Below are 26,980 nucleotides of genomic sequence, written 5' to 3' on the forward strand. Positions count from 1 at the left end.
ATATATTTTACGTTTCATTAACTTGATTTTAATAACAGTAAATACCCTTTTTTTTCATCCAATCAGAACGTTTCTTTACAAACTCATTTCTTGTTTATGTTTATCATCCAATCAGGTCGCTTGTATCAGAATAATAGCTTACCATTGGCTACAGCAGACCTGGGGGGCGGGACTCTCCAGGTGACCATACCACTACCGGGACCTCCAGAACACATAAGAAAAGCCATAGAAATGAAAAGGCAAGAGAGAGAGAGAGAAGAAGATGGTGAACAGGGAGATAAAAATGAGACTCTCAGTAATAGACAACAACAAAGCGATGATTTAATAAGAAATAATAATAATAATAATAACAATAGAACCCAAAAATATCGTAATAATAATAATAATAATAATAATAATAATAATAATAATAATAATAATAATAGTGAGGCGCCCAGTAGTGTGGGTAGAGGAAGACTTGACAGTGAGCGTGAGGAAAGACCCAATAGCCGGCAGCATCATAAAAGACGAGGGCAAGTGATTAACGTTAGAGAAAATAGTGAAGAGGGGAGAAGAAGTGGGAGGGAAGAAGAAGCAGAAGACCCGAGAAGAAGAAGCGAAGGGTCGGGAACACACCACGAAATAAACGATACGAGAGACGCTCACACAGAACCGACCATCCCGACAGAAGCATCGACTCAAGGGCCTCGAACGGGTGTCACCGCCTCAAGCGAATCAGTTCCTCAAATAAACTCAAGTGATAAAGCACATAAGAATCGATATAGCTCAACTAATTCATCTCGCAGTGTATCTCAGGGCACGAATGGTAGTAGGAGAAGAGGAGGAGGTGGAGAGAGAAGGAAAGGAGAAGGAAGAGGAGAGAATAAGAGACTGGGGAAGAGTTCGAGACGTCCCTTGGTTGGGTCGGCAGATGAGAACCCAGACGTCAAATTAACGCCTCAATTACCGGGGTCAGGAAGGAACCACTGGGGCCGGGGTGAGGAAGAGGAGGAGGAGGAGGAGGATCAAGAAGAAGAGGAGGAGGAGAAAAGAGGAACTATGAGAGAAGTGGAGAACCAGGAAGTAAGTGATAAACACGGAGATGACCACCAACGTCTAGTAACTACTAGCAAGAGACGGCAACAAGGTAAGAAAAACGGGGAAGAGGAAGAGAGGCATAGAGTGGGGGGAAATGTAGGGGGAAGAGGTACACACCAACGACAAAATAAGAGTTCCTCCACCCAACACACTCCTCCAAAGACCTCCACCCAACACACTCCTCCAAAGACCTCCACCCAACACACTCCTCCAAAGACCTCCACCCAACACACCCCTCCAAAGACCTCCACCCAACACACCCCTCCAAAGACCTCCACCCAACACACCCCTCCAAAGACCTCCACCCAACACACCCTTCCAAAGACCTCCACCCAACACACCCCTCCTCCAACTGCCTCGACGGGGATTAGAGAGAGGGAGACGTGGAGAAGGGACTCCCTCCTAGCTGCAGCCGAAGATACAGCCGTCAGTGATCCCGTCCTCTCCTACAATTATACCAGCTTAAGTATCAGGCACCCTGGAGCACCACCACCACCGTCCGACATACACACGCCGCCACCCACAGTACAAAGGAGAAGACAGAGACGGAGAAGGAAGAAAATCAACCAAAAGAAACCAAAGAGAAGAAAACCTGACAACAACAGCTCTGAGGTGGAAATAAACAATAACACAGACTCGGGTGACGATCCATCTCCTACGGGGGCGCTTCCGACAACTCGTTCACAGATCACTGAGGTGCTAACTGCTCTTCCTCGAGGACTTGAACGAGGATCACGAGAGGATGATCACGAGACCGAGGAGAGGAGCGCCTCGCAGGGCACTCACACCGTAGGTCGTCGAGGACAACAGAAAAATCACCATCGGGTACCGAGTCCTGTCACCACATCACCACGGAGACGAGGACTCGGTAACATCAATCACCGTCATAATGAAAGAACTCAAGATTCCTCAAGGACCAGAACAAACGATGAAGAAGGTAACTACAGGAAAGATCACAGAAGAAGACAATCCCGAGGGAGGGAAACAACGGCTCCTGAGATGGAATCGTCGACGTCCAAACCCCTGAGGGAACGCCAGGGTAATGGGGTGATTATCGGAGGAGGAGTCTCGCCCGCTTCAGACGAGGCCGGGGAAGGTGAGAGCGTCGGTGCATATGTAGGAGGTAATGAGCAGGGAGATAATCGTGGGCGGGGGAAGGAAGTGAGTCCTGATAAGAGTGGCGTGGGAAAAAACCAGGACGTGCGGGAGGAGAGGAAACATCCAGGTCATGAAGCAACGTCGACGAGGAGCCAAGATAAGAGAATTGATGGAGAGAATCACAGGAGAGAAAAAACAGGAGAGAGAAAACACAGGAGAGAAAAAAGGAGAAAGTATGGACTAAGAGGAAGACAAAGAACACACTCAGGAAGACGGAGACCAAGACAACAAAGACTATCAGCTCAAAGACGGAAAGGCTCGAGATTACGGGGGATCGAAGCTTCACAGGAGGTCAAGTCATCTCAAACTCCTCAAGATGTAAACAAAGCAGCTGACCCTCGAGTAGCAGCCATGTACAAGAGACCAGACGCTACTACACGTCCTCGAAGAGTCTACCGTCGAGGGAGAGGCAGAAGCGGTGTCCCGGTGGCTGGTGTAGACTCTGGTACTATAAATAGAAAGAAAAACAAACACTATTCACCAAATCCATCAGGTGGCGCGACTCTCAGCCAGACAGACAACAAGGGCCGGGAGACTTCTTCAGGGCGCAGGGTAAGGAAAAACCGATCGAGAGCCATCACCAGGAAAGACGCGAAGCTTGAGGGTAAAAAAACTTTACAAATACAGTGGCGTGTCAGAGGTGAGGGAGGTCCGTCACTCAAATTACCCTCAAGTGACGTCACCACCACCAGACACCACCACCACTCGCCGCAAAACAGAGATAAAAACTTTGCTAGAAATTCCGACCATCCAGGACAGACAAAAACTCGACCATCCATACGTCGTCAGCGTCACCATCGTCGTCCTCGTCGACGTCGGAAGAAGACACAGAGATGGAGGGCGAGAGCCGCCAGCAGAAGGGTTCAACGACGTGGGTCTTATGGCCGGCACTGGTTTACAGGATCCACTGAGGACAGTTACTCAACCAGGCGGAGAAAACACGACCGAAGAAACAGGAGAGAATTAGCCGCTCCGTTTATAGTGCCTGGAGGGTGGCGGGTGGCCCCTCACACCGAGTCTATGGTGGAGCGGCAGCCAGAGTCTCCCGGCCAGAAGAGGCGGAGTCTTAAGGTAAGAAGAGACTTTAAGAGATTGTCAGGCTCAACACCCAAAGATCCACATGTTAACACAAGATCAAGATCGACCGACGCGGAGGTAAACTTAAGATCCCAACCGACGGACGCAGATGATAACTTAAGATCACGACAGAGACGCACCGACGTAAACCCAAGATCAAAACACATATTAACACAGAGAAGAAAGCGTGAGACGAGGCCAGAATCCCGCGACAAATCCCGACGAAGATCTGGAGATTCCGGAGGATGGAGAGACGTCAGCAACTCGTCCCGGGAGAGGAAGGGGGATCTGAGGTGTAAGAAACGGCAAGTCTCCGCCCTGACACAGCGACGCCGGGGGACTGGCAGGAAATTGAGGGCATCTGGCGGCCAGGGCGTGAACTGCTACAGAACTAAGAGTCTGTCGTGGAAGGCGGAGCTGACCAGTAGTAGCTGCGATTACTCAGGGAGAAATGGCAACCAAAGTCTCCTTATTGAGGAAGATTCTCCTTCTTCGAGAATAAGACCCACCCTTCAGGAGAACCACCATCAGGAGAACCACCATCAGGAGAACCACCATCAGGAGAACCAGACACCAGACGTCCCTTACACTGAGACAGGAGAAGGGAGAAGTGAGCAGCGAACACGGAGAGAACTCAGGAATCTTTTCGACGCCCCAAACATCACGTACCGCTGTTCACCCACTAAGAAATACTGGCTCTTCGCCTCCAGGTGAGCAGTACAAACACTTCACCTACCTCAAGGTGAACGACCGTCAAATAGAACCTTACTGTATGAGATGAGGTGAGGTGAGGTGAGGTTAGGTTAGGTTAGGTTAGAAAATAAGTCATCGGTTTCCCCTCACTATGGGTCTCCCCTTCTCCCCTCAATAAACTTCTTGTAATGTTTATCAATGTTTCCCCTCAACACTTTGCTTTCCCTCAACAACCACGAGATTGATGGTCAGGATGGTGAATGTTCCCGGTGTCCTCACCTCGCCTCACCTCATCTCACCTCTCTCACCTCACCTCCCTCACCTCACCTCCCTCACCTCGCCTCACCTCCCCTCCCACCTCGCCTCCCTCACCTCGCCTCCCTCACCTCGCCTCATCTCACCTCATCTCACCTCTCTCACCTCACCTCTCTCACCTCACCTCCCTCACCTCGCCTCACCTCACCTCATCTCACCTCAGTGTTTGCAGTGGTACAGGTTCACACACACGAGCCTCAACCTTTTATAACACTTATGTTCTTTCAAAGAATTTGTAAATTAATTTCTTTTGTTTATATCGTTGAGATTTCTCTCTCTCTCTCTCTCTCTCTCTCTCTCTCTCTCTCTCTCTCTCTCTCTCTCTCTCTCTCTCTCTCTCTCTCTCTCTCTCTCTCTCTCTCTCTCTCCCTCTCCCTCTCTCCTCTCTCCTCTCTCTCTTGCTGGAATGGACAATTTATTCAGTTTGTTGTATAAAATGTTTACATGGTTTTTATTTATTTATTTCATAAAACACATAATTAACTCCTCGAAAATAGTTCATGTAATCTAACAAATAAGTCCAGTGTGTGAGAATATATAACTCAGTTCCTTCTTCCTTCCTCCTCCTTCCTTCCTTCCTTCTTTCCCCCAACTTGGTGTGTAAACTTGATCAAACTTCCGACACACTGGTCCTGTATAGTGAAGCTCTTCCTCCCACAGCGTCCCCATGGGCATCTATCCGGTGAGGGTGAAGGTCCTACAGGGTGGCAGTATCATCCGCCTTTCCCCCATCCCTGGAGAGACTGACGGGGGGAGATCAGGGGAAGGGGTGGACCTTACGTCTCAGTCACCCCCAACCACCACCCACCACCGCTCAGACATCCCCCCTGAAGAGGAGTACACGGAGCTGGATGACGTCCTTAGGGGTATGAGCCCGACTTCAGGACGTCCCTCTCCTTCAACCTCTCCTTCACCTCCATCTTCCGCGTCTCCGTCCTCTCCTCCTCCACACTCTCCCCCCCCTACTCCCACACCCCCGCGGCCTCCACACACTCCACCCGTAAGGATCACGAATCAGTGGATGGAGGAGACGTTGGCGAAGGTGAAGACAGTGGTAGACTCTATCCTTCGCTCTATTGGCTCGGCAAGGGATGAGGTGGAGAGGAAGAGGGACGAACGCAGAGGTAGTCCTGTTACCCAGAGAGAAGGAGGAGAAGGGGAAGAATCACCTCAAGAGAAACACAACAGAGGGGGAGATGAAAGAAGAGGGAGGAGAATAATTGGGAGAAAGGGTAAAAGAAGAAAACCGGGAGAAACAGAGAGAAGAAGTGAAGTGTATGAGAGAGAGAATGAGAATGATGAGAACACCCAAACTCCTGAGAACATAACACAGGGAGAGAGAACAGGAGGAGTAGAAGTGAGAGACGCCGAGGACAGCAGCAGGAGAGAACATTTCAGCGCCTCCAGCAGAAACGTTACTAAATTAATAAGTGACACTGTCTCTGTATCTGAGGACAGTAGTGTACCTATATCTGGAAGTGACAGTGTTTCTAAATCTGGAAGTGACAGTGTTTCTAAATCTGGAAGTGACAGTGTTTCTAAATCTGGAAGTGACAGTGTTTCTAAATCTGAAAGTGACAGTACTTCTAAATCTGAAAGTGACAGTGTTTCTAAATCTGAAAGTGACAGTTCTTCTAAATCTGAAAGTGACAGTACTTCTAAATCTAAAAGTGAGAGTGTATCTATACCTAGTAGTGATAGTAGTGACAGTACTTCTAAATCATCAGGTGGTGAAGTAGTGTTGTCTAGTACAGAAAAGGAGGGACTTTCTAGGCATGACAACACTAGTGGTTCTAGTTCTAGCAGTGAAGTTGTTCCTAGTTCTGAGAGTGATACTTTACTTGGTTCTGATGGTGAGACTGTACCGAGTGTTGACGGTGGTATCGGTACTACTTATGACGGAGACATGGGTCACTCTGTCAACGCCACAGAGACGAACCAACACACTAATTATACACAGGGTTTCGATCTCTCACACCACGGTAATAAGTCTGGCGTGGCGGGGACCTCAGGGGACAACAGGACGTCCCCAGCAGCCACGTCCTCCAAACAGACGATCTCCTCCGTCACCGACCTCCTCTTCACTGTGCCCAACGAGCGGGTCATCAAGCCAGCGGAGAACAGTCAGGTACAGAGCGAAATAAAATCTACCGAGAAGTTAATCCGGACGTCTTTAGAGGATCTGCTGTTCCGTGTTCCCAGCGGCAGCAGCAGACAGACTCCTGAGGGAGTGGTCGACCCGGGGACTACCGGAGATGTCAGAGGGATTACCGCGGATGTTCCTCCTGCCTCTCCCCCATCAGGTGCGCCTCAGCTACACGAGTTAAGTAGTCCCAACGCTAGTGTGGCCACGACCCTCACAGACGCTAATGGTCATTCCAACGATACTTTAACTGAGACAACGAGCCAACACGAACCAACTGACAGCAGGAATGCGAGAACACCACGAACGGAAGCGATAAATGTTTCAGTTCCTCCAGTAAAAAGTGACTTAGAAAACGTAGCACCGGGACACACCACAGAAAACGAGTCCGCGGAGGAGGGAAGAGGAGGAGGAGGAGGAGACCTACTCACAAGTGAACACATGCTCCGTACCACCTGTTTACCTGTCGGCTCTATAGGCAGGTTCAAGGTGGAGGACGTGACGTATTTAGTGACAGGTATGGGAGCTGGGACAGGTGCTGAGGACTGCTGGAGGGAGGTGACGAGCGTGGTCAAGAAACACATCAAGTTGTCTCCCCTCAACCACACCACACTACTAGCCACCACCGCCTTCTACTTCGTCGCCGCCAGCGCTAACCTCATTGGTAAGTGTGCCTAGGAGGGAGATGATTGTGAGAGACAGAGACACACAGAGAGAATGAGAGAGAGAAAAAAATATGACAAGAAAACAAGATAGATAAAAAAGACAGAATGGGGGAGGTAGAGAGAGAGAGAGAGAGAGAATGAGGACAAAGTATAGTGAAATGGAAAGAAGAAATGAGGGAGATAGCAAGTAACTGCAATAGACAGACAGAGAACAAGAGATAGAGGAGGGGGGAAAATGGGGTCAATAACAGTCGGGGAAAAAAGGAGGAGGAAAAGGGAGGAAAACAATTACAGTAAAGTGAGAGAGACAAAGACAAGGAGAATGGGAACGAAAACACAGAGTAAAGGAAGGTAGGAAGTAATTGAGAGAGAGAGAAAGAGAGAGAATGGTGAACTGGATGTAAGGGAGATAATTAATATACGAAAGGGAGAGAAACAGAAAGACACACACACACACACACACACACACACACACACACACCTGAGTTTAATTAACGAGACTGAAGGTATATTTCTCACCTGTCCATAACTCACTAAAAATCGTCCCTTATCTTTACGTCTCTATGAACTGTGTCGCTAACGGTATAATCCTCCCCAATTTATTATTATTATTATTATTATTATTATTATTATTATTATTATTATTATTATTATTATTTCCTACTTGGTGTCTATATAATTATGAAAAACACGTATGTATATTTTTTTTTCATTTATGACTTAGGTATTGTCATTTATTTTCACCCTATACACGAACACTGTAGAGATAAAAATCCGTTATTTGGAGATAAAAGTCCGTTATATGGAGGTAAAAGTCCGGTATATGGAGGTAAAAGTCCGTTATATGGAGGTAAAAGTCCGTTATATGGAGGTTTTAACATATATACATTACCCGCGAATAAACACACACCTCTCCTAAGTTCTTTCCCATATAATCATCTCCCTTGGATATAAACACACGAGCCTTATATAATGATTCATTTCCTCCCATCAGCACATTATTAAGCGCAGTATTAAGCGCAGTATTAAGCGCAGTATTAAGCGCAGTATTAAGCGCAGTATTAAGCACAGTATTAAGCGCAGTATTAAGCGCAGTAATAAGCGCAGTATTAAGCGCAGTAATAAGCGCAGTAATAAGCACAGTATTAAGCGCAGTATTAAGCGCAGTATTAAGCGCAGTATTAAGCGCAGTATTAAGCACAGTATTAAGCACAGTATTAAGCGCAGTATTGAGCACAGTATTAAGCACAGTATTAAGCGCAGTATTAAGCACAGTATTAAGCACAGTATTAAGCACAGTATTAAGCACATTATTAAGCGAAGTATTAAACGCAGTATTAAGCACAGTATTTAGCGCAGTATTAAGCACAGTATTAAGCGCAGTATTAAGCACAGTATTAAGCACATTATTAAGCGAAGTATTAAGCACATTATTAAGCGAAGTATTAAGCGCAGTATTAAGCGCAGTATTAAGCGCAGTATTAAGCACAGTATTAAGCACATTATTAAGCACAGTATTAAGCACAGTATTAAGCGCAGTATTAAGCACATTATTAAGCGCAGTATTAAGCGCAGTATTAAGCACATTATTAAGCACAGTATTAAGCACAGTATTAAGCGCAGTATTAAGCACATTATTAAGCGCAGTATTAAGCGCAGTATTAAGCACATTATTAAGCGCAGTATTAAGCGCAGTATTAACAGTGTATTCTTGTGTGTCCTCAGAGCCGGACATGGCCTATGGATTCGTGAAGGTCGGCCAGTTCAGAGTGGCTGCCACCCTAAGTGAGTACACCAACCAAAAAACATGGCCTCCATCCTCCCCCTATAGCCATACCTTCGCCGCCATTTCATTACCTTAAAATTAAATATCCTAATACATAAGTAGCTATCCTAGCTGTGTTGAGTTAGTTGAGCCGCAGATCTATGTCGCATTCAGTGACTGTTGCCTCATAGTCAATATCTGCAACTGTTGTCGGCTTTGGGGCCGATGCTCTCGTTCCCCTAAGGCAGAGCAAAGCCGACCCAAGGAGAGAGAAGGACAGTCGACATCTCATCCAGGCTGTAACATAACTTCTGGGCTGCTGCTTCTGTTCGGAGATCACCTACGCCAGTCTGGCGTAGAAACATCTTGCACTTGGGCCCATCCCACCAGAGGTTGTGAACACTAGAGGAGTGAAGCTGCCTTGATCAACGTTCTGAATTCTCTACCCATATTCCCTTATCTTGTCGTTCTCGTTCCTCCTATGTGCAGCATCGAGCGCTAAGTTACGGTGATATGCGGTCATGGGATAAAAAATCCTGATGTCGAAGAAAGCTCGCTGTCCCCGCGTCCAGAATCCTCAAGCACTGACGTCAACACGGGCTTCGTTGGATGTGTTTGAGGTCCTATGTTGGAAATTCTCACCGTCCATTGGAAGGAGGGTCGGTTCTACCCTGACATCACGGCAGAGTTCCTTCAACATATTTGCTGTGAGATCCCTTACTTTGTCATGCCTCATGCATATGAAGCCCCCTTTCTTGCACACTGGCGTGATCGACGTCATAGGAAGAGCCACACACGCATTGGGAGGGCAAACCTTCTACGGCCTACCGTACCTTAGAGCATTGGCATCTGCAAATTCTTGTTTATTGAGACTGAAACCATTTGTCCTTATCAGTAACGTAGTTAACCAGTTCGAGGCGCCCACCTCCTGCGCTATAGCTACTTTTTTTTTTAAATTCTCTGGTACTTGCAGTAACAGTTGCTGCAACTTACCACTTTGGCCGTGCTGTCGTTCTGTCGTAATGTACCTTCGAATCTTGTTTACTTCACTGGTATCCACCTCCCCTGTTGCATGCTGAGCTATTATGTGGTCCGTGAGGGCTGCCGTGAGCTTAACTGAGTTTTGATGTTCGGTGGCAGCAATCTCCTCTGGATTGGTCAGTCCCATTCCTCCCAGTCTCGGTGGTAGTGCAAGGAGTGATCTTTCTGCTGGGGTTAAGTGAGGGTGTTTCACTAATTTGGGAATGAAATTGACGCTGATAGCTTCTTCCAGAGGGTGGAGGAGGAGTCCGATATCAGGGATAGTGCGCATCAGATAGTTCCAGTGATGCTTGACTCCATGGGTGAATGCCGCAAAAGCCTCATATGGCTCTGTGTTAGCAATCTCAGACAGCTTGGATTTCACTAACCCACTCATTCACCTTTCCCGTTACGTACTTGGTCTTGAAGTCCGTAGTGCCGATTACTGCGCCTAGGTGTCTTTGGCCATCCTTTGTTATTTTGACCTCACTTCCACCGAACACCTCCATTGCCCGTTCATAATGTGCTGGCTTCACAATGAGGAAGGACTTACTGGCATTTGGGTGGTACCCTATTTGTGGACCTCGTGATGTTACCAGGTCCCACCACTTTTTGATGTCTTCCACTTTTCCTGCTCCTGTAAGGTCGTCAGCGAATGCCACTTGCTTGACCTCAGTTGTTTCAAATTTCATTGTGTGTTGGAGCACGGATAGGCCTATTGCATACATTGCCATTGCAACAGGGTCCCCTGCGTTGTTCCCTCGGTTGACTGTATGATGGTATCACCTCTTAGAGCCTTGTTGTTACTATATAGAGGTCTGATGGATTCCTATAGGTGTGTTCAACATACATTGCAAAGCTTGGACACTTGATCTTGATGTTGTGCAGTGCGGCCTTGCGGTTAAGTATGTTGAATGCGTTTGAAGCGTCCACCAGAAGAACGGCCTCACAATCACGCTGCTCAAATATCAATCTCATGGCGTGAATGGCGGCCTCCCCGCCAGCCTGGTGGCCGGCACACACTTGTAGGTTCCCTGCTGCTGCCCTGACATCATCCTTTACCACCTCCATTATGCATTTTCCGATGATCCGCCTCAGCACTTCCCCCACCCCTATAGGCCTACATCTACTACTACTACTACCAGCGTCTTAAATTCTTGTAAATCAATCATCAATAATTTACAACGATTTTTTTTACAGAGGTGATTGATTTACAAGACTATAAGACGATATTTTTTACAAAGATTTACAAGGTTATAAGTTATTTTACAGAGCCGGTAAGGGTGGGGGGGGGACTTCAATTGTAAGTGGTAGTAAGTGAAGGTCTTTAAGTATAAGTAAGTATTAGGTGGGGGGTCTGTAAGTGTATAAGTGGAGGGGATGAGGAAGGGGAGGGTCAGTATCAGGTGTTCGATGGTGTAGGCGGTGGGGTCTTGTGGGAGGGGACGAGGAATAGGAGGGGGCAGAAGATGGGGGTGAGGGACGGGAAGGGGGAGGAGGGGTAGGGGGGAGGGGGAGGGGGAGGAAGGGGGATGGTCAGTATCAGGTGTCAGGCGGTGTAGGTGGTCGGGTCTTACGGTGGAGTCTGACCTTCTTTGCATCACCCCTGACCTATGTCTCGTACCTGTTGCATACTGCATAATTACGCTCTGCAATATACTGTTGTTGTTGTTGTTTCTTTGTGAGGGATTTGGTCTGTCTTTGTTTTGTTTATGTCCTAGAGTCTTATTGATAATGTTAGATTGTGTTAATGTGTTTGTTGTTGTTGCTAGTATTACAAACATTATTTTTATCTTTCCATTGCCACCTCCCTTTTCTTTGCAATAACCTCCACTTTCTCTCCTTGATAGCCTTAACAAGCTCCCGACCTCTACCTCAATGGCCTCATCTATCCTCTTGCAACTGACAATTTCTCTTGTCACCGAAAGTCCTGCAATGGTTTCACCTATACCTTGCAACCTCCCATGACCTCACTCCCTCACCTTGCAACCTCCCATGACCTCACTCCCTCACCTTGCAACCTCCCATGACCTCAACCTCTCCTCACTCCTCACCTTGCAACCTCCCATGACCTCACTCCCTCACCTTGCAACCTCCCATGACCTCACTCTCCACCCTGCAACCTCCTAACAACCTCACCCTCCACCATGCAACCTCCCATGACCTCACTCCCTCACCTTGCAACTTCAACTTCCTCCCGAGCTCGACCTTAGCAACCTCACCCTTCGACCTTTAGTGCAATGACCTCCACAAGTATGTTTACCTCGCACCTTCTCTCGGCCTTAAAGCTTCTACCCTCCCCCTCCTCCCCATTCCCCTACCACACCTACACCCCTTCCCCTCCCCCCCCCATCTACAAATCACCAATTCCCAATTCCTCTCGTCGTTGACCTTCTCACCCCTTCACCTCTGACCTATTCTCGCAGTGGCCTCCTCTAGATTCAACGGGAAGGGAAGGTAGGGGTAGGAGAGGAAGGGGGAAAGGGGAGGGAGGAGGGGGGAGTACTAATGTAAGTCCCTAGTTACTGTCGAGGATGAGTCACTTCCCCACCCTCCCCCCACCCTCACCTCACCGTCCTCCACCTTCTGAGCCTCCAACCTTAACCTTTGACCTCTCTCCCTCTCAATGACCTATTCCCCTGGCGTTACACCACGGGGTTGACCTCTAACCTTTCGTGTTGACCTGTCGCCCGGCAGTGTGTGAGAGAGAGCCGCGGATGTTACCGGACCCTCTGGCCTGCCTCGACTATCAGTACGTGGCCGCCCTGTTAACCCACGGCCTCAACCTCTCTGACGACACCGAGATACTAGTGAGTGATTCATGTCTTCGTTATTCTTGTTATTTATGGTTATTTACTCTCGTTATTTAGCCTCGTTATTCTTCTCCTGTTTTATTTGTCTCTATTTCCTTCCTTCCCTCCTTCATTCATTCCCTCCTTCCTTCCTCCCCTCCTTCCTTCCTCCTCCCTCCTTCCTTCCTCTTCACCTTCCTTCCTCCCTCCTTCCTTCCTCCCCTCCTTCCTTCGTTCCCTCGTCATCTCCTCTTTAAGGACCTTCATCATGTCCTCTTTAGTCTGTTAATCTCTTCCTTATCTCCCTTCTCTTCCTCCCTTCCTTTCTTACCTCCTGTTGTTTCCTCTTTCCTTTCCTTCAACTTCTCCTCTTCATTCTTCTTCTTCTTCTTTCTTTTATCCTTCCCTTTATTTCAGCATCAAAATTATATATATACTTTTTATCATCCTCGCCTCCTTTCCTCCCTCCCTCCTCGTCTTCCTATCCCTTCCTTCCTCCTCCCTATCCCTCCTCATCTTCCTTCACTCCCTATATCCCCCTTCTTCTCTCCCCCCTTCGCCTTCCATCCCTCCCCTCATCAAAGGAACTCCCTGATTGGTCGACGTCTTCCCATACAGCCATTAACCACCAATCATTCCTCTAAACCACTGATGTATTCTGCCATTAAACGCGTTCTTTTCAGGTCTCAGTCTGCCAAGGAGCCATCAAGACCTAAACATAACCCTCCCTCCCTCCCTTAACAACCCTGTATGGTTAAACAGGTCCTACCCTAAAGTAAGGATTTCTAGGAATCCTTTGGCACTCTATTAGGTTCATCCTCGAGTCCTGCACTATAATAAGGATCTTTTTAAACAGGTGAAATATCCTTCCTTTACAAGTCCTCATAAAGACACACACACACACACACACACACACTGTAAGTTCCCAAACATCACGGGGGTCATTGCCTGGCGCTGGTGAGTGCTCGTACTGGCGATATTTTTACACCATTTCAGGCTGGGGAGGTATTAGACTGGGTCACTTCAAAGGACTAAACTCGTTGTCCATTTCCGATATCACAGCTGATGATAATAGTAGTGGTGGTAGTGGTGGTAGTGGTGGTGATAGTGGTGTAAGTTGTGGTGATAGTGGTGGTAGTGGTGAGATTGTAGTTGTAGTTGTGGTGGTAAGATTGTAGTTGTAGTTGTGGTGGTAATAGTAGTAGTAGTGGTGGTAGTGGTGGTGGTGGTGGTGGTGGTAAGGTTTCCTAGAATTCCTGTTTGTGTTAAATTTAAAAGCTGTCACTGTACAAGGCTGGGAGAAGGGAGGTCTAGATATTATTTACAGGGAGGAGGAGGTGGAGGAAATAAGGGAGAATAGAATATGAGATATGCTAAGGAAAGGGAGGAGATGGTAAGGGAGAATAATGATAGTGTATGAGGGATGTTAAGTAAGGGAGAATAAAGCTAGTGAAGGAGGGAGACAAGAATGTTAAGCAAGGGAGGATATATTAAGGGAGAATATCACAAGTTTAGCAAGGATGTTAAGTAAGGGAGGAGGTCTTAGGGAGAATAAAACTAGTGTAGGAAGAATTAGGACAAGACAGGAAAATTGTCAACTCCCCTTTTCTCAGATACACACACACGCACACACACACACACACACACACACACACACACACACACACACACACACACACACACACACACACACACACACACACACAGAGGAAAAAATAAAATAAAAGTGGGACCGGGGGAAAGATAACAGACACAAGACAGACTGATACAGATCTCTTCTCCAGCATCCCAGTTTCTTTTTTACCTCACTCAGAACATCATATTTTCAGAGGGAAATTCCTATCCAACCATTACGTAAAACTTAAAAAATAAATACACATCTTTCTTAACTAACACTGTAAGTCTATTTTCAACACTGTGTTTGTTATTAAGACACAGTATATATATATATATATATATCCGTGTTGAGTTATGGTGTCTTCCTTCTACACTACATCCAGTTTATACAGTGGAGAGTGTGTGTGTGTGTGTCCGAGGGAAAGGCATTGTCACGGACCAATAGCCAAGCAATATGTAGTTTGGCTCAGCACGCGACGCCCACCTCTCTGTTCTTGAAACAAAAAAAAACATGATATTGTTTTTTTTCCCACGAGACATGCATACAGGGAGGCAGCTGGATATTAAAACGCCGGTACGTGACACTGATAAAATGAAGTGGAAAAAGAAAGTGTCGTCGCTTAATGTTCCGCTTAATATGGGAACAGATATATAGGTGTAAGTAACACTACCAACACTCATACGGAACACTAAGTAACACTACCAACACACATACGGAACACTAAGTAACACTACCAACACACATACGGAACACTAAGTAACACTACCAACACACATACGGAACACTAAGTAACACTACCAACACACATACGGAACACTAAGTAACACTACCAACACTCATACGGAACACTAAATAACACTACCAACACACATACGGAACACTAAGTAACACTACCAACACTCATACGGAACACTATGTAACACTACCAACACTCATGCGGAACACTAAGTAACACTACCAACACACATACGGAACACTAAGTAGCACTACCAACACATACGGAACACTAAGTAACACTACCAACACTCATACAGGACTAAGTAACACTACCAACACTCATACGGAACACTAAGTAACACTACCAGCACACATACACGGAACACTAAGTAACCTACCAACACACATACGGAACACTAAGTAACACTACTAACACACATACGGAACACTAAGTAACACTACCAACACTCATACGGAACACTAAGTATTAACTTTTACCAACACACATACGGAACACTAAGTAACACTACCAACACACATACGGAACACTGACTAACACTACCAACAGGAACACTAAGTAACACTACCAACACTCACTTACGGAACACTAAGTAACACTACCAACACACATACGGAACACTAAGTAACTTTTAGACAAAACCTTAGATTAAAATTAGGAAAAAGGGACCTCGTTTAACCCCTCCATCACCCCTCACCCCCCCCACTCACCCTAACCCCTCCAACTCCCCTCACCTCCTCATCTCCCTCACCTACCCCTCACTATCCCCTCAGGTAGTAGTTAGGCTCGGTTAGGTCAAGTTGGTCCGCCGGCCTAATTGTAGCGAGAGTGATCCAATAGCACAGGTCACTGGCGTTTCGATTCACGACCTGAGAGAAAAGTGTGAGAGACTGAGAGAGAGAGAGATAGTGAGAGACTGAGAGAGAGAGATAGTGAGAGAGAGATGGAGAGAAAGAGAGAAGGGTGAAAGATGACAGACAGAGAGACAGAAAGAGACAGACAGTTAGGCAAACAGAGTGAAGAACAGACGGGCAGAGAGAGAGAGAGAGAGAGAGAGAGAGAGAGAGACACACAGGAGGAAACTTGTGAGTAAAAGAAAAGCGTGTGAGAAACTGTGACAGAACAGGTAGGAAAGACAAACGGGGAGGGAAAAGAGACAGAAAGTGACAGTCAAGGTGAAAAAAGAGAGATGGCGATGAAAAGAGAAAGAGAGAGAGACGGAAAGAATGACACACACGTTTTCAGGATTACCTTCACGAAAAAGAAAGAGCAGAAAAATGTGAGAAAATGAAAGAGGAGAGAGAGAGAGAGAGAGAGAGAGAGAGAGACTTACACGACAAAAATTACCTGCGAGAGACAAACAGACAGACAGACACACACACACACACAGTAAACACACACAGTAAACACACACACACACACACACACACAGTAAACACCACCATTTTTCTCTCAACATCGACCCACTAACAATTAATTAATGCAATAATTTACAGACTGCCAGACATCGAGTGTTCTCTACTGTCCAAATGAGGGAGAGAGTGAATAATTGCGTGTGAGTGTGCGTGTGCGTGTGCGTGTGTGTGTGTGTGTGTGTGTAGGTTGGTTAAGCAAAATAATACTCGTTGAAGAAACCTGATCACCAACCCTGTTAAATAGATCCCTCTTCCCTCTCACTCCCCTCTCACTCCCCTCTCACCTCTCTCCTATCCCTCTATCCACCACCTATCCTATGGCCTAATCTTAACTACAACTCATGTGTTTATATTCTAATTACTATTTGTATTTCATTCTTCACCTTAAAAAATACATAACTATACACTAACGGGAAAAAAAAAATATATATAATAATGTAATAACTTCAATATGTATTTTATAACTATTATTCTATGTTGTATGTACGCCCAGGTGATCCTCTAAGATATTTATTAATTACTTCTTTCAGGTAAATGTCTCAGGTGACCTTCGAGTGATTCTTAGCTGGTATAGAAGGGCTAAATAAACTGTGTATATTAATTCAAGTTTCTCTCTCTCTCTCTCTCTCTCTCTCTCTCTCTCTCTCTCTCTCTCTTGCGATGACCCTTCCCTCCCTCTCTCCCTTCCTTCCTTTCCTCACTGAAGTTATCTCTCTCTCTCTCTTCACTCTAATTCTCAACCTATATTTTCCCCTCCCTGAGAGTGTTTCCCCTCCCTGCACTCCCTTCCAATCAATTTTCTCAAGTCTTTTTCCTTCCCACCCTTCCCTCCCTCCTTCTAACCACTTTTCCTTCTATCTCCTATCCTTCCTCCTCCCAACCCTTTACTTCCCTTCAGATACCGTCTCCCTCTTCCTGTCTCGCCTACCCCTACCCTCCTATCTCCTTCCCCTCACTGTCCACCCACCGTCTCCCCTCGACCACAACACAACCACCTTTTCATCATCGCCACCTGGTACCATTGATCGAGGCCTCAGATCAACATTCACTCGGCGAGGGGGGGAGGGAGGAGGGGGGGGGGAGAGGAAGGGAGGAAAACAAGTAATTGAATTGACCTGAAAGAGAAAAAATACCTCAATGATATTTCGACTTTTTTCGGGGGGGAGGGGAGCGAAGAGCCATTTTTACACCTCTTAACCTCAAGTTCTTTCTTTCTTTCTTTCTTTCTTTCTTTCTTTCTTTTAGGTTAACGATGCGGATAGCGCCTCTGGAATCGCCACCTTTCGTTATGGTTCATTTGGTAGATCGTGGGGGGGTCCCTGAGTGGGTCCCAATAACGACTAAGCTAAATAGTTCCCCTGGGTGATCTGAGACAGCTCCCTCATCATTTCCTGGTGTAGTTCCGCCTCTATTGGGAGGTTAATGATGGGCTTTAATGATGTGTTATTGTGGCTCACGCTGACACATTACCATTACTTTCCAGGTGTGTGAGAAGATCCAGGGATTTCGTCTGGGCTGGGCGCTCGGGGCAGCTCTTGACTACCTCCAAAACCACTGAGCGTGACCACCAACACCAACAGTCATCAACAGCTTCACAAACCACTGGGAAATAGTTCCTAACAACTTCCAGAAGCCAATTGGATGCTCGTCCTTACAGCTTCCAGAGGCCAGTGGCATATCGTCCAAACAAACTTCCAGAAACCATTGGAAGATCGTCCTCAGTAACCTCCTAGACGGATGATAATGGTGTGTCAGCCTCCACAGCCACCGGGAAGACTTCATATGAATATAAACTTCCAGAAACCAACGAGACATCATCCTGAACAAGAAAGAAAAGTCCCGCTATAGAACTTCCCGAAAAATAGGAGAAGCGTCCTTAACAACTTTCACGAGAGATGGAAGGTCTTCCTCAACAACTTTCACGAGAGATAGAAGGTCGTCCTTAACAACTTTCACAAGAGATGGAAGGTCGTCCTCAACAATATCTCAATAGTAAAGTGGAGGACGTGCTCGGCCTCTTGCAAAAAAAAAAAAAAACACACACACAAGAAGAATTGCACTCCTCTCCTCAACTCGCTCAAGGAGACCACATTGACAAGGAGAGGTCAGCTGGAGGGACCTTCAGGGGACGCAGTCGACCATCTCTTCAAGAACAAAGAATCAGACGACAATATTGCTTGTTTTTTTCTCCGCCAGGGAATAAATCGTGGCGGCTGTACACACTCTACTGATGATAAATGAAACAGTGAAGAAAGCGACTCGTCCACAGCAAGATCGACACGTAGGGATCTCCTCACAACACCTGACCACCACCTGCAGGAGGTTACGTGAGGGAAGAAACTAACGAAGAAGGATTTTACTACCACATACCAACTACCAGTACCAGGTCCATCTCAGATACCAGTCACTACCAGTACCAGGTCCATCTCAGATACCAGTCACTACCAGTACCAGGTCCATCTCAGCTACCAGTCACTACCAGTACCAGGTCCATCTCAGCTACCAGTCACTACCAGTACCAGGTCCACTCCAGCTACCAGTCACTACCAGTACCAGGTCCACTCCAGCTACCAGTCACCACTACTAGTACCAACCTCAGTCACCACTACCAGTACCAGGTCCACCTCAGTCACCACCATCAGTACCAGACTCACCACTAAAGACGGACCATGTGTTTATAACTGGACCACTCACTCACCAAGGTACTAAACATCTTCCAGTTAGTTACCATCTGTCATTACCTCATATCTCGTGTCATGTTCCTCCCTCTCCCACCTCCCCCCTTTCTCTCCACTCCCCCGTCCCCCACCCTCCCACTCCCTCTCCTCCCCCCCTCATCTTCACACTCCACTCGTCCTTACCGTAGTATAGTTAGTTAAGTCATCTTTACCACGTCAGGCCTCCCCATCATAAGCACCGCGTCAGGTCTCCTCATCTTCCCGCGTCATTTCCTCCCCCATCTTCGCGTCAGGTCTCCCATCTTCCGCGTCATTTCCCCTCCCCATCTTCCCGCATCAGGTCCCATCTTCCCGCGTCAGGTCTCCTCATCTTCCCGCGTCAGGTCTCCCCATCTTCACGTCAGGCCTCCCCATCTTCCCCGCGCCATTCCTCCCCATCTTCCCGCGCCATTCCTCCCCATCTTCCTGCGTCAGGCCTCCTTATCTTCCCGCGTCAGGCCTCCCCATCTTTTCGCGTCAGGTCTCCTCATCTTCCCGCGTCAGGCCTCCTCATCTTCCCGCGTCAGGCCTCCCCATCTTCCCGCGTCATTACACCAGAACGTAATTATCACAACGTGTCGTTAACGTCTCAACTGCCGACATTTACAAGAGAATGAAAACAAACACGAGAGAGAGAGAGAGAGAGAGAGAGAGAGAGAGAGAGAGAGAGAGAGACTGTCCACACCTCTCTAAAATAAGGGACAGATATACAGTACTCAACCATACACAGTGCCAATAGATACCCGCCAATTTATACGTTAACCCCAAAATACATCCCCACCACACCATCATAACAAAACCCCGGTGATGGTGAGAAGATGGTGACGAATACATCCCCACCACACCATCATAACAAAACCCCGGTGATGGTGAGAAGATGGTGACGAATACATCCACACCACACCATCATAACAAAACCCCGGTGATGGTGAGAAGATGGTGACGAATACATCCCACCACACCATCATAACAAAACCCCGGTGATGGTGAAGATGGTGACGAATACATCCACACCACCATCATAACAAAACCCCGGTGATGGTGAGAAGATGGTGACGAATACATCCCCACCACACCATCATAACAAAACCCCGGTGATGGTGAGAAGATGGTGACGAATACATCCCCACCACCATCATAACAAAACCCCGATGGTGAGAAGATGGTGACGAATACATCCCCACCACACCATCATAACAAAACCCCGGTGATGGTGAGAAGATGGTGACGAATACATCCCCACCACACCATCATAACAAAACCCCGGTGATGGTGAGAAGATGGTGACGAATATATCCCCACCACACCATCAAAAAATATGTAGTGAATTCACATCAAAACAAAATAGAAATATGGATATATGTTTTGAATAGAGTAACAAGTGTGAATGTACCTATAGGTTTCTCGTGGCCTTGTTTACCCCAGAGAGAAGTAATGTAAAAATGTTCTCCCTGGGATAAAAAAAAAAGATCCTTTAACACCCTTACCGTGTCCAGTTGTTTGTGGGTTTTACTAACGTCACCACAGTATCTTAATTTGCACTCCCTCGAGAGACGTAGAGCGAGGGGCGACCTGATAGAGGTGTATAAGTGGAAGGCAGGGCTAAACAAAGGGGACATTACAAAGGTACTCAAACTATCCAACTAGGAGCGAACTCGTAACAATGGTTTTAAATTAGACAAATTTAGATTTAGGCGTGAAATAGGTAAACACTGGTTTGGAAACAGAGTAGTGGATGAATGGGAACAAGTTACCAAACATCATCATTAACTCGAATACGCTGAATAGCTTCAAACATAGGTTGATGCTTATATGAGCAATAGGGGTTGGGTGTAAACGGGACTGCCCAGTATGGGTCAATAGGCCCGCTGCAGTTTCCTCCATTTCATGTTCTTATGTTAACCTAACCTGACCTGACCTGACCTAACCTGACCTGACCTGACCTGACCTGACCTATAACTCAACCCTCTCCTTATAACTCTCGTTGTCTCAAACTTATTACTTGGTCAGGTAACTTCTCGTGTTCCAGTCTTCGTCTAAAAAAAACAATGAGGAAAAAAAACCCCGACATTTCAGTGGGCAATCTTGACCTAACCTAACCTAACCCCATTACCGCCAGCAGTGAGAAAATGTAAACACAGTCAGGGAAAAGATTGCTCTCCTTGTGGCAACACTTGAGGTAAAACACGGGAGAATAATGGAGAAAAAAAACACAAAAACAAAAACCTACACCTCACTTAAATCTACTTCAAATCCCTCAAGTTACTATTATAAGTAAGCTCAGAGGAGTTAAGTACTGAGATAAGTAAATAACGCGACTTATTCTCAACAAAAAAAGATATAAAATTTCTAGTCGTGAAGAAGCTCAAGTTGCCAGTGCGCCATTCTTAGATCTTCCTGCTAGGGGGAGTCTGGTCGGGTGGAGGGAGTCTCTGGCCGGGTGGAGGGAGTCTCTAGCTGGGTGGAGGGAGTCTCTAGCCGGGTGGAGGGAGTCTCTGGCCGGGTGGAGGGAGTCTGGCAGGTGGAGGAGTCTCTAGCCGGGTGGAGGAGTCTCTAGCCGGGTGGAGGAGTCTCTAGCCGGGTGGAGGGGGTGGAGGAGTCTCTGGCCGGGTGGAGGGAGTCTTTAGCCGGGTGGAGGAGTCTCTAGCCGGGTGGAGAGGTCTCTCCGGGTGGAGCTAGGCCGGGTGGAGGAGTCTCTAGCCGGGTGGAGTCTCTAGCCGGGTGGAGGGAGTCTCTGGCCGGGTGGAGGGAATCTCTAGCCGGGTGGAGGGAGTCTCTGGCCGGGTGGAGGAGTCTCTAGCCGGGTGGAGGTCTCTATCCGGGTGGAGGAGTCTCTAGCCGGGTGGAGGAGTCTCTAGCCGGGTGGAGGAGTCTCTAGCCGGGTGGAGGAGTCTCTAGCCGGGTGGAGGAGTCTCTAGGTCTCGCCGGGTGGAGGAGTCTCTGGCCGGGTGGAAGGAGTCTCTAGCCGGGTGGAGGGAGTCTCTAGCCGGGTGGAGTCTCTGGCCGGGTGGATGGAGTCTTTAGCCGGGTGGAGGGAGTCTCTCCGGGTGGAGGAGTCTCTAGCCGGGTGGAGAGAGTCTCTAGCCGGGTGGAGGGAGTCTCTAGCCGTGTGGAGGGAAGGAGGAGTCTCTGTGGTGGAGTCTCTGGCCGGGTGGAGGAGTCTCTAGCCGGGTGGAGAGGAGTCTCTGGCCGGGTGGAGGGAGTCTCTGGCCGGGTGGAGGAGTCTCTAGCCGGGTGGAGGAGTCTCTAGCCGGGTGGAGGGAGTCTCTGGCCGGGTGGAGGAGTCTCTGGCCGGGTGGAGGAGTCTCTAGCCGGGTGGAGGGCCGGGTGGAGGAGTCTCTAGGAGTCTCTAGCCGGGTGGAGGGAGTCTCGGGTGGAGAGTCTCTAGCCGGGTGGAGGAGTCTGGCCGGGTGGAGGAGTCTCTAGCCGGGTGGAGGTGGGAGGAGTCTCTGGCCGGGTGGAGGGAGTCTCCGGGTGGAGGAGTCTCTAGCCGGGTGGAGAGAGTCTCTGGCAGGGTGGAGAGAGGTCTCTAGCCGGGTGGAGGTCTCTAGCCGGGTGGAGGGAGTCTCTAGCTGCTCTGGGAGTCTCTGGGTGGAGGGAGTCTCTAGCCGGGTGGAGGAGTCTCTAGCCGGGTGGAGAGAGTGGAGGTCTCTGGCCGGGTGGAGGAGTCTCTGGCCGGGTGGAGGGCCGGGTGGAGGGAGTCTCTAGCCGGGTGGAGGAGTCTCTGGGGTGGAGAGTCTCTAGCCGGGTGGAGGGAGTCTCTGGCCGGGTGGAGTCTGGCCGGGTGGAGTCTCTAGCTCGGGGTGGAGGGAGTCTCTGGCCGGGTGGAGGAGTCTCTAGCCGGGTGGAGAGTCTCTGGCCGGGTGGAGGGAGTCTCTAGCCGGGTGGAGGAGTCTCTGGCCGCAGGGTGGAGAGTCTCTAGAGGAAAGGATTTAGAGGATTTAGAAAGTCTATAAGAATATTGTTTAGATCCTCATATATTTTTGAGGGGGAGGGGGGGAGGGGGGGGGAGTCTGTGTGTGAGTCTGTTTCACCGTGTGCCAGCCAGGGTGTTGGGAGGGTCACGCACACACACACACACACACACACACATTATAGGATCAAGTCTCATTATATGGTTCGTGAGTAATTATCCCCCTCTTCCTTCCTTCTCTTCTCCTCTCACTTCCCTCCCCTTTCCTTTCCTTCCCTTCTTTCCTTCTCCCCTTTCCTTCTCCTCCCTCTCCCTCCACCCTCTCCCTTCCTTCTCCCCCTTCCTTCTCCCCCTCCCTTCTCTCCCTCCACCCTCTCCCTTCCTTCTCCCCTTCCTTCTCCCCCTCCTTCTCTCCCTCCACCCTCTCCCCTTCCTTCTCCCCTTTCCCTTCTCCCCTCCCTCTCCTCCACCCTCTCCCTTTCCTTCTCCCCTTCCCTTCTCCCTCCTTCTCTCCCTCCACCCTCTCCCTTCCCTTCTCCCCTCCCTTCTCTCCCTCCACCCTCTCCACTTCCTTTCTCCCCTCCTTCTCCCCTCTCCCCAAAATAGCATTACAAAACTCATATCTTTACAACCTTAATGACATGTCGTTTATTAAATGAACAAATTAGACCTAGAACTCCATTATAACCTCCAGTTAAGGAGAGAGAGAGAGAGAGAGAGAGAGAGATCCTCCTCTCCCCCCTCCTCTTCCTCCCCCTCCTCTTCCTCCCCCTCCTCCTCTTCCTCCTCCCAACCTTCAACAATCCTCACCCTGGATAACAAAACATTCACTTCCTTAATACTGAAAATACAAACTTCATTGAAATTAATTATCTGTTGAATCAAGCCACGGAACCGCCTCCCCCTCACCTGGAGATGAGAGATACCTGGAGCAAGGAGAAAGGTGTTGCTATCTGTTAGGGGGGTCACCTGAAGATACCTGGAGCAAGGAGAAAGGTGTTGCTATCTGTTAGGGGGGTCTGGAGATACCTGGAGCAAGGAAAGATGTTTACTTCTCTGTTGGGGATACCTGAAGATACCTGGAGCAAGGAGAAAGGTGTTGCTATCTGTTAGGGGGTCACCTGGAGATACCCCCCTGGAGCAAGGAGAAAGGTGTTGCTATCTGTTGGGGGTCACCTGGAATACCTGGAGCAAGGAGAAAGGTGTTGCTATCTGTTGGGGTCACCTGGAGATACTGGGCAAGGAGAAAGTGTTGCTATCTGTTAGGGGTCACCTGGAGATACCTGGAGCAAGGAAAGGTGTTGCTATCTGTTAGGGGGTCTCACCTGATGGCAGGACAGCAGGGGGGGCTGTGGTAGAGTTCCTCCCCTGTTAGTCTTTTGTTAATGCTGTGCCCAGAAAGTGACGTCACACAAACAAAGAGGGGGGGGGGGGTTAAGTCATAGTACTCGTGGGTTAAACTACATCGTTTTATAGAGGTTAAACGATCGTACTCAGGGAGGTTAAGTCACCGTACTCAAGGAATTATCGTGCTCAAGATGTCAAAGTCATCGTACTCAGAAACTTGTATATCACATTAAATGGATTTAAGCTATATTATCCAAGGAGTTGTACTCAAGGGGCTAAGTTGTCGTACTCAAATATTCAGTTATCGTACCCAAGATGTTATCGTACTCAATATACATTCACTGTACTCAGGCGTAAGATCATCTAACTTAGGGAATAAAGTCATCATGCTCAAAGGGTTAATTTATCGTACTCAAAGAAGTAAGTTATCGTACTCAAGGAAGTTAAGTTTTATAGTACTCAAAGGGTTGAATCATTGTTGTACTCCAACAATGTTATTTTACTCGACATTTATCGTACTCATAGTTATCGTATTCACACACCCGTTCATCGTGCTCAGGCAGTTAAAGTATCGTACTCAGGCAGTCAAGTTATCGTACTCAAGAGCTTAAGCTACTGTATTCATAAGTATAGGCTTTCATACTCAAGACGTAAACTATCGTACTCAAGGGCTAAGTACTCAGTGCTAAGTTATCGTACTCAAGAGCTAAGCTATCATACTCAAAGGTTAAGCTATCGTACTCAAAGACTACGCTATCGTACTCAAGGGCTAAGATATCGTACTCAAAGGTTAAATAATTATTAAGCTGCGTTAGTAAGGCATCCTGGTATCTCTTTAACCCCCCCTCCCTCATAAAAGACATATTGAGTCTGTCTATCTGTCTCCCTGTCTGTCTGTGTCTGTCTGTCTGTCTGTCTCCCTGTCTGTCTGTGTCTGTCTGTCTGTCTGTCTCCCTGTCTGTCTATCTGTCTCCCTGTCTGTCTGTCTGTCTGGCGATCACAGTTAATTGAAATCAAATAGTTAACATTATAGAAAATATAAGTCAGGTTACTAGGGTGTAAGAAAACGGGAGTCGGGAGTAACGTTGAGGGGAGAGGAAGTAAAATGGACTAACACTCAAAAACAAAAACACAACGAGGTCCTTCAGTGAGAGAAAAACAAATACAAAACAAAAACAGAACACGAACAAGTCCTTTACGAGACTAAAACACACAAGAATCTTCCGCCAACCAATCCCTTAACACAGGACAAAAAAAAATAGTCCTTTACATGAAACAAACACACACACAAAGAAAACGGAGCAGAATTTGACCTTCTGATAAAGACAAACGAAAAGAAACGTCTGTTATTGTTTGTATTCTTCGAATCCTAGAAAATAAATAAATAAATAAAAGAAGTTGGCCACAAGACATCTTGATCACCCACCCCTCCCCCCGCCCCCCCTCCTTCCTTGTTTGAACTTCAGGCCTTTCTGTGACCCAAAACTATCTGAGTGGAGGAGGTTAACAACGGCTCCGACTGAGCTGCAAGGGTGCCAGTCTCTCCCTCTATCCCTCCCTCTCTATCTCTCCCTCTCTCTCTCTCTAATTATTGCAGAGTTGGGGATGCTAACAAGCCATTCTGGGTGTCTGCAAAGTTCTCTCTCTCTCTCTCTCTCTCTCTCTCTCTCTCTCTCTCTCTCTCTTTCTCTCTCTCTGGTTAGTTGACATAACTTATACTGAAGAACAACATCGAAATAATAACTATAATAATTATACTGAGATTCTACCTTAACTACATATTAACGTATCTTCTTTAGTTAATATCACAATAATTATAATCTTAACGACATATTTTCACCTTTAATCAAAATAAAAGAGAAAACACTAATCGATAGCAACTCACTCCCCTATCCTCACCAACACAGACAAGTTTTAACACAAGATTCCCTCAAAATACGGATTCGGGTTAGGTTAGGTTAGGTTTAGGTTAGGTTAGGTTAGGTTAGGTGAACGGGGTGATGACGCGGGAAGATGAAGTAACAGGCTTATGCGTTCGTGTACTGAGTCTATAGCGGAAATTATTATTATTATTATTATTATTATTATTATTATTATTATTATTATTATTATTATTATTATTGTTATTGTTATTATTATTATTATTATTATTATTATCATTATTATTATTATTATTATTATTATTATCATTATCATTATTATTATTATTATTATTATTATTTTTATTATTATTATCATTATTATTATCATTATTATTATTATTATTATTATTATTATTTTTATCATTATTATTATTATTATTATTGTTATTAATTATTTATTATTATTCTTTTTTTATCAATTTCTCATTATTATTATTATTATTATTATTATTATTATTATTATTATTATTAATTTTATCGTTATTATTATCATTATTATTATTATTATTATTATTATTATTATTATTATTATTTTTATCATTATCATTATTATTATTATTATTATTATCATTATCATTATTATTATTATTATTATTATTATTATTAT

The 26,980-nt window shown here is 46.8% G+C and overlaps 1 protein-coding gene across 1 annotated transcript; it reads left to right on the forward strand.

Annotated features, from left to right (window-relative positions):
* The first annotated feature begins 1,354 nt into the window (after positions 1 to 1,354).
* LOC121865033 (serine/arginine repetitive matrix protein 2-like) lies at positions 1,355 to 18,392 on the forward strand. The gene is made up of 5 exons (XM_042364349.1): positions 1,355 to 4,022; positions 4,981 to 7,127; positions 8,854 to 8,913; positions 12,611 to 12,723; positions 17,958 to 18,392. Exons 1-5 carry the CDS (start codon positions 2,077 to 2,079, stop codon positions 18,030 to 18,032), a joined length of 4,341 nt encoding a protein of 1,446 aa, XP_042220283.1. The 5' UTR covers positions 1,355 to 2,076; the 3' UTR covers positions 18,033 to 18,392.
* The last annotated feature ends 8,588 nt before the right edge of the window (positions 18,393 to 26,980 follow it).

The sequence above is a fragment of the Homarus americanus genome, unplaced genomic scaffold (assembly GCF_018991925.1).
Source record: "Homarus americanus isolate GMGI-L3 unplaced genomic scaffold, GMGI_Hamer_2.0 scaffold2539, whole genome shotgun sequence".
Lineage (NCBI taxonomy): Eukaryota > Metazoa > Arthropoda > Malacostraca > Decapoda > Nephropidae > Homarus > Homarus americanus.

Coding starts and splice junctions, on each gene's coding strand:
- LOC121865033 (XM_042364349.1), top strand. CDS start 2,077: ATGGAATCGTCGACGTCCAAACCCCTGAGGGAACGCCAGGGTAATGGG. Junction 7,128..8,853: donor CGCCAGCGCTAACCTCATTG/GTAAGTGTGCCT, acceptor GTGTGTCCTCAG/AGCCGGACATGGCCTATGGA. Junction 8,914..12,610: donor CAGAGTGGCTGCCACCCTAA/GTGAGTACACCA, acceptor GTCGCCCGGCAG/TGTGTGAGAGAGAGCCGCGG.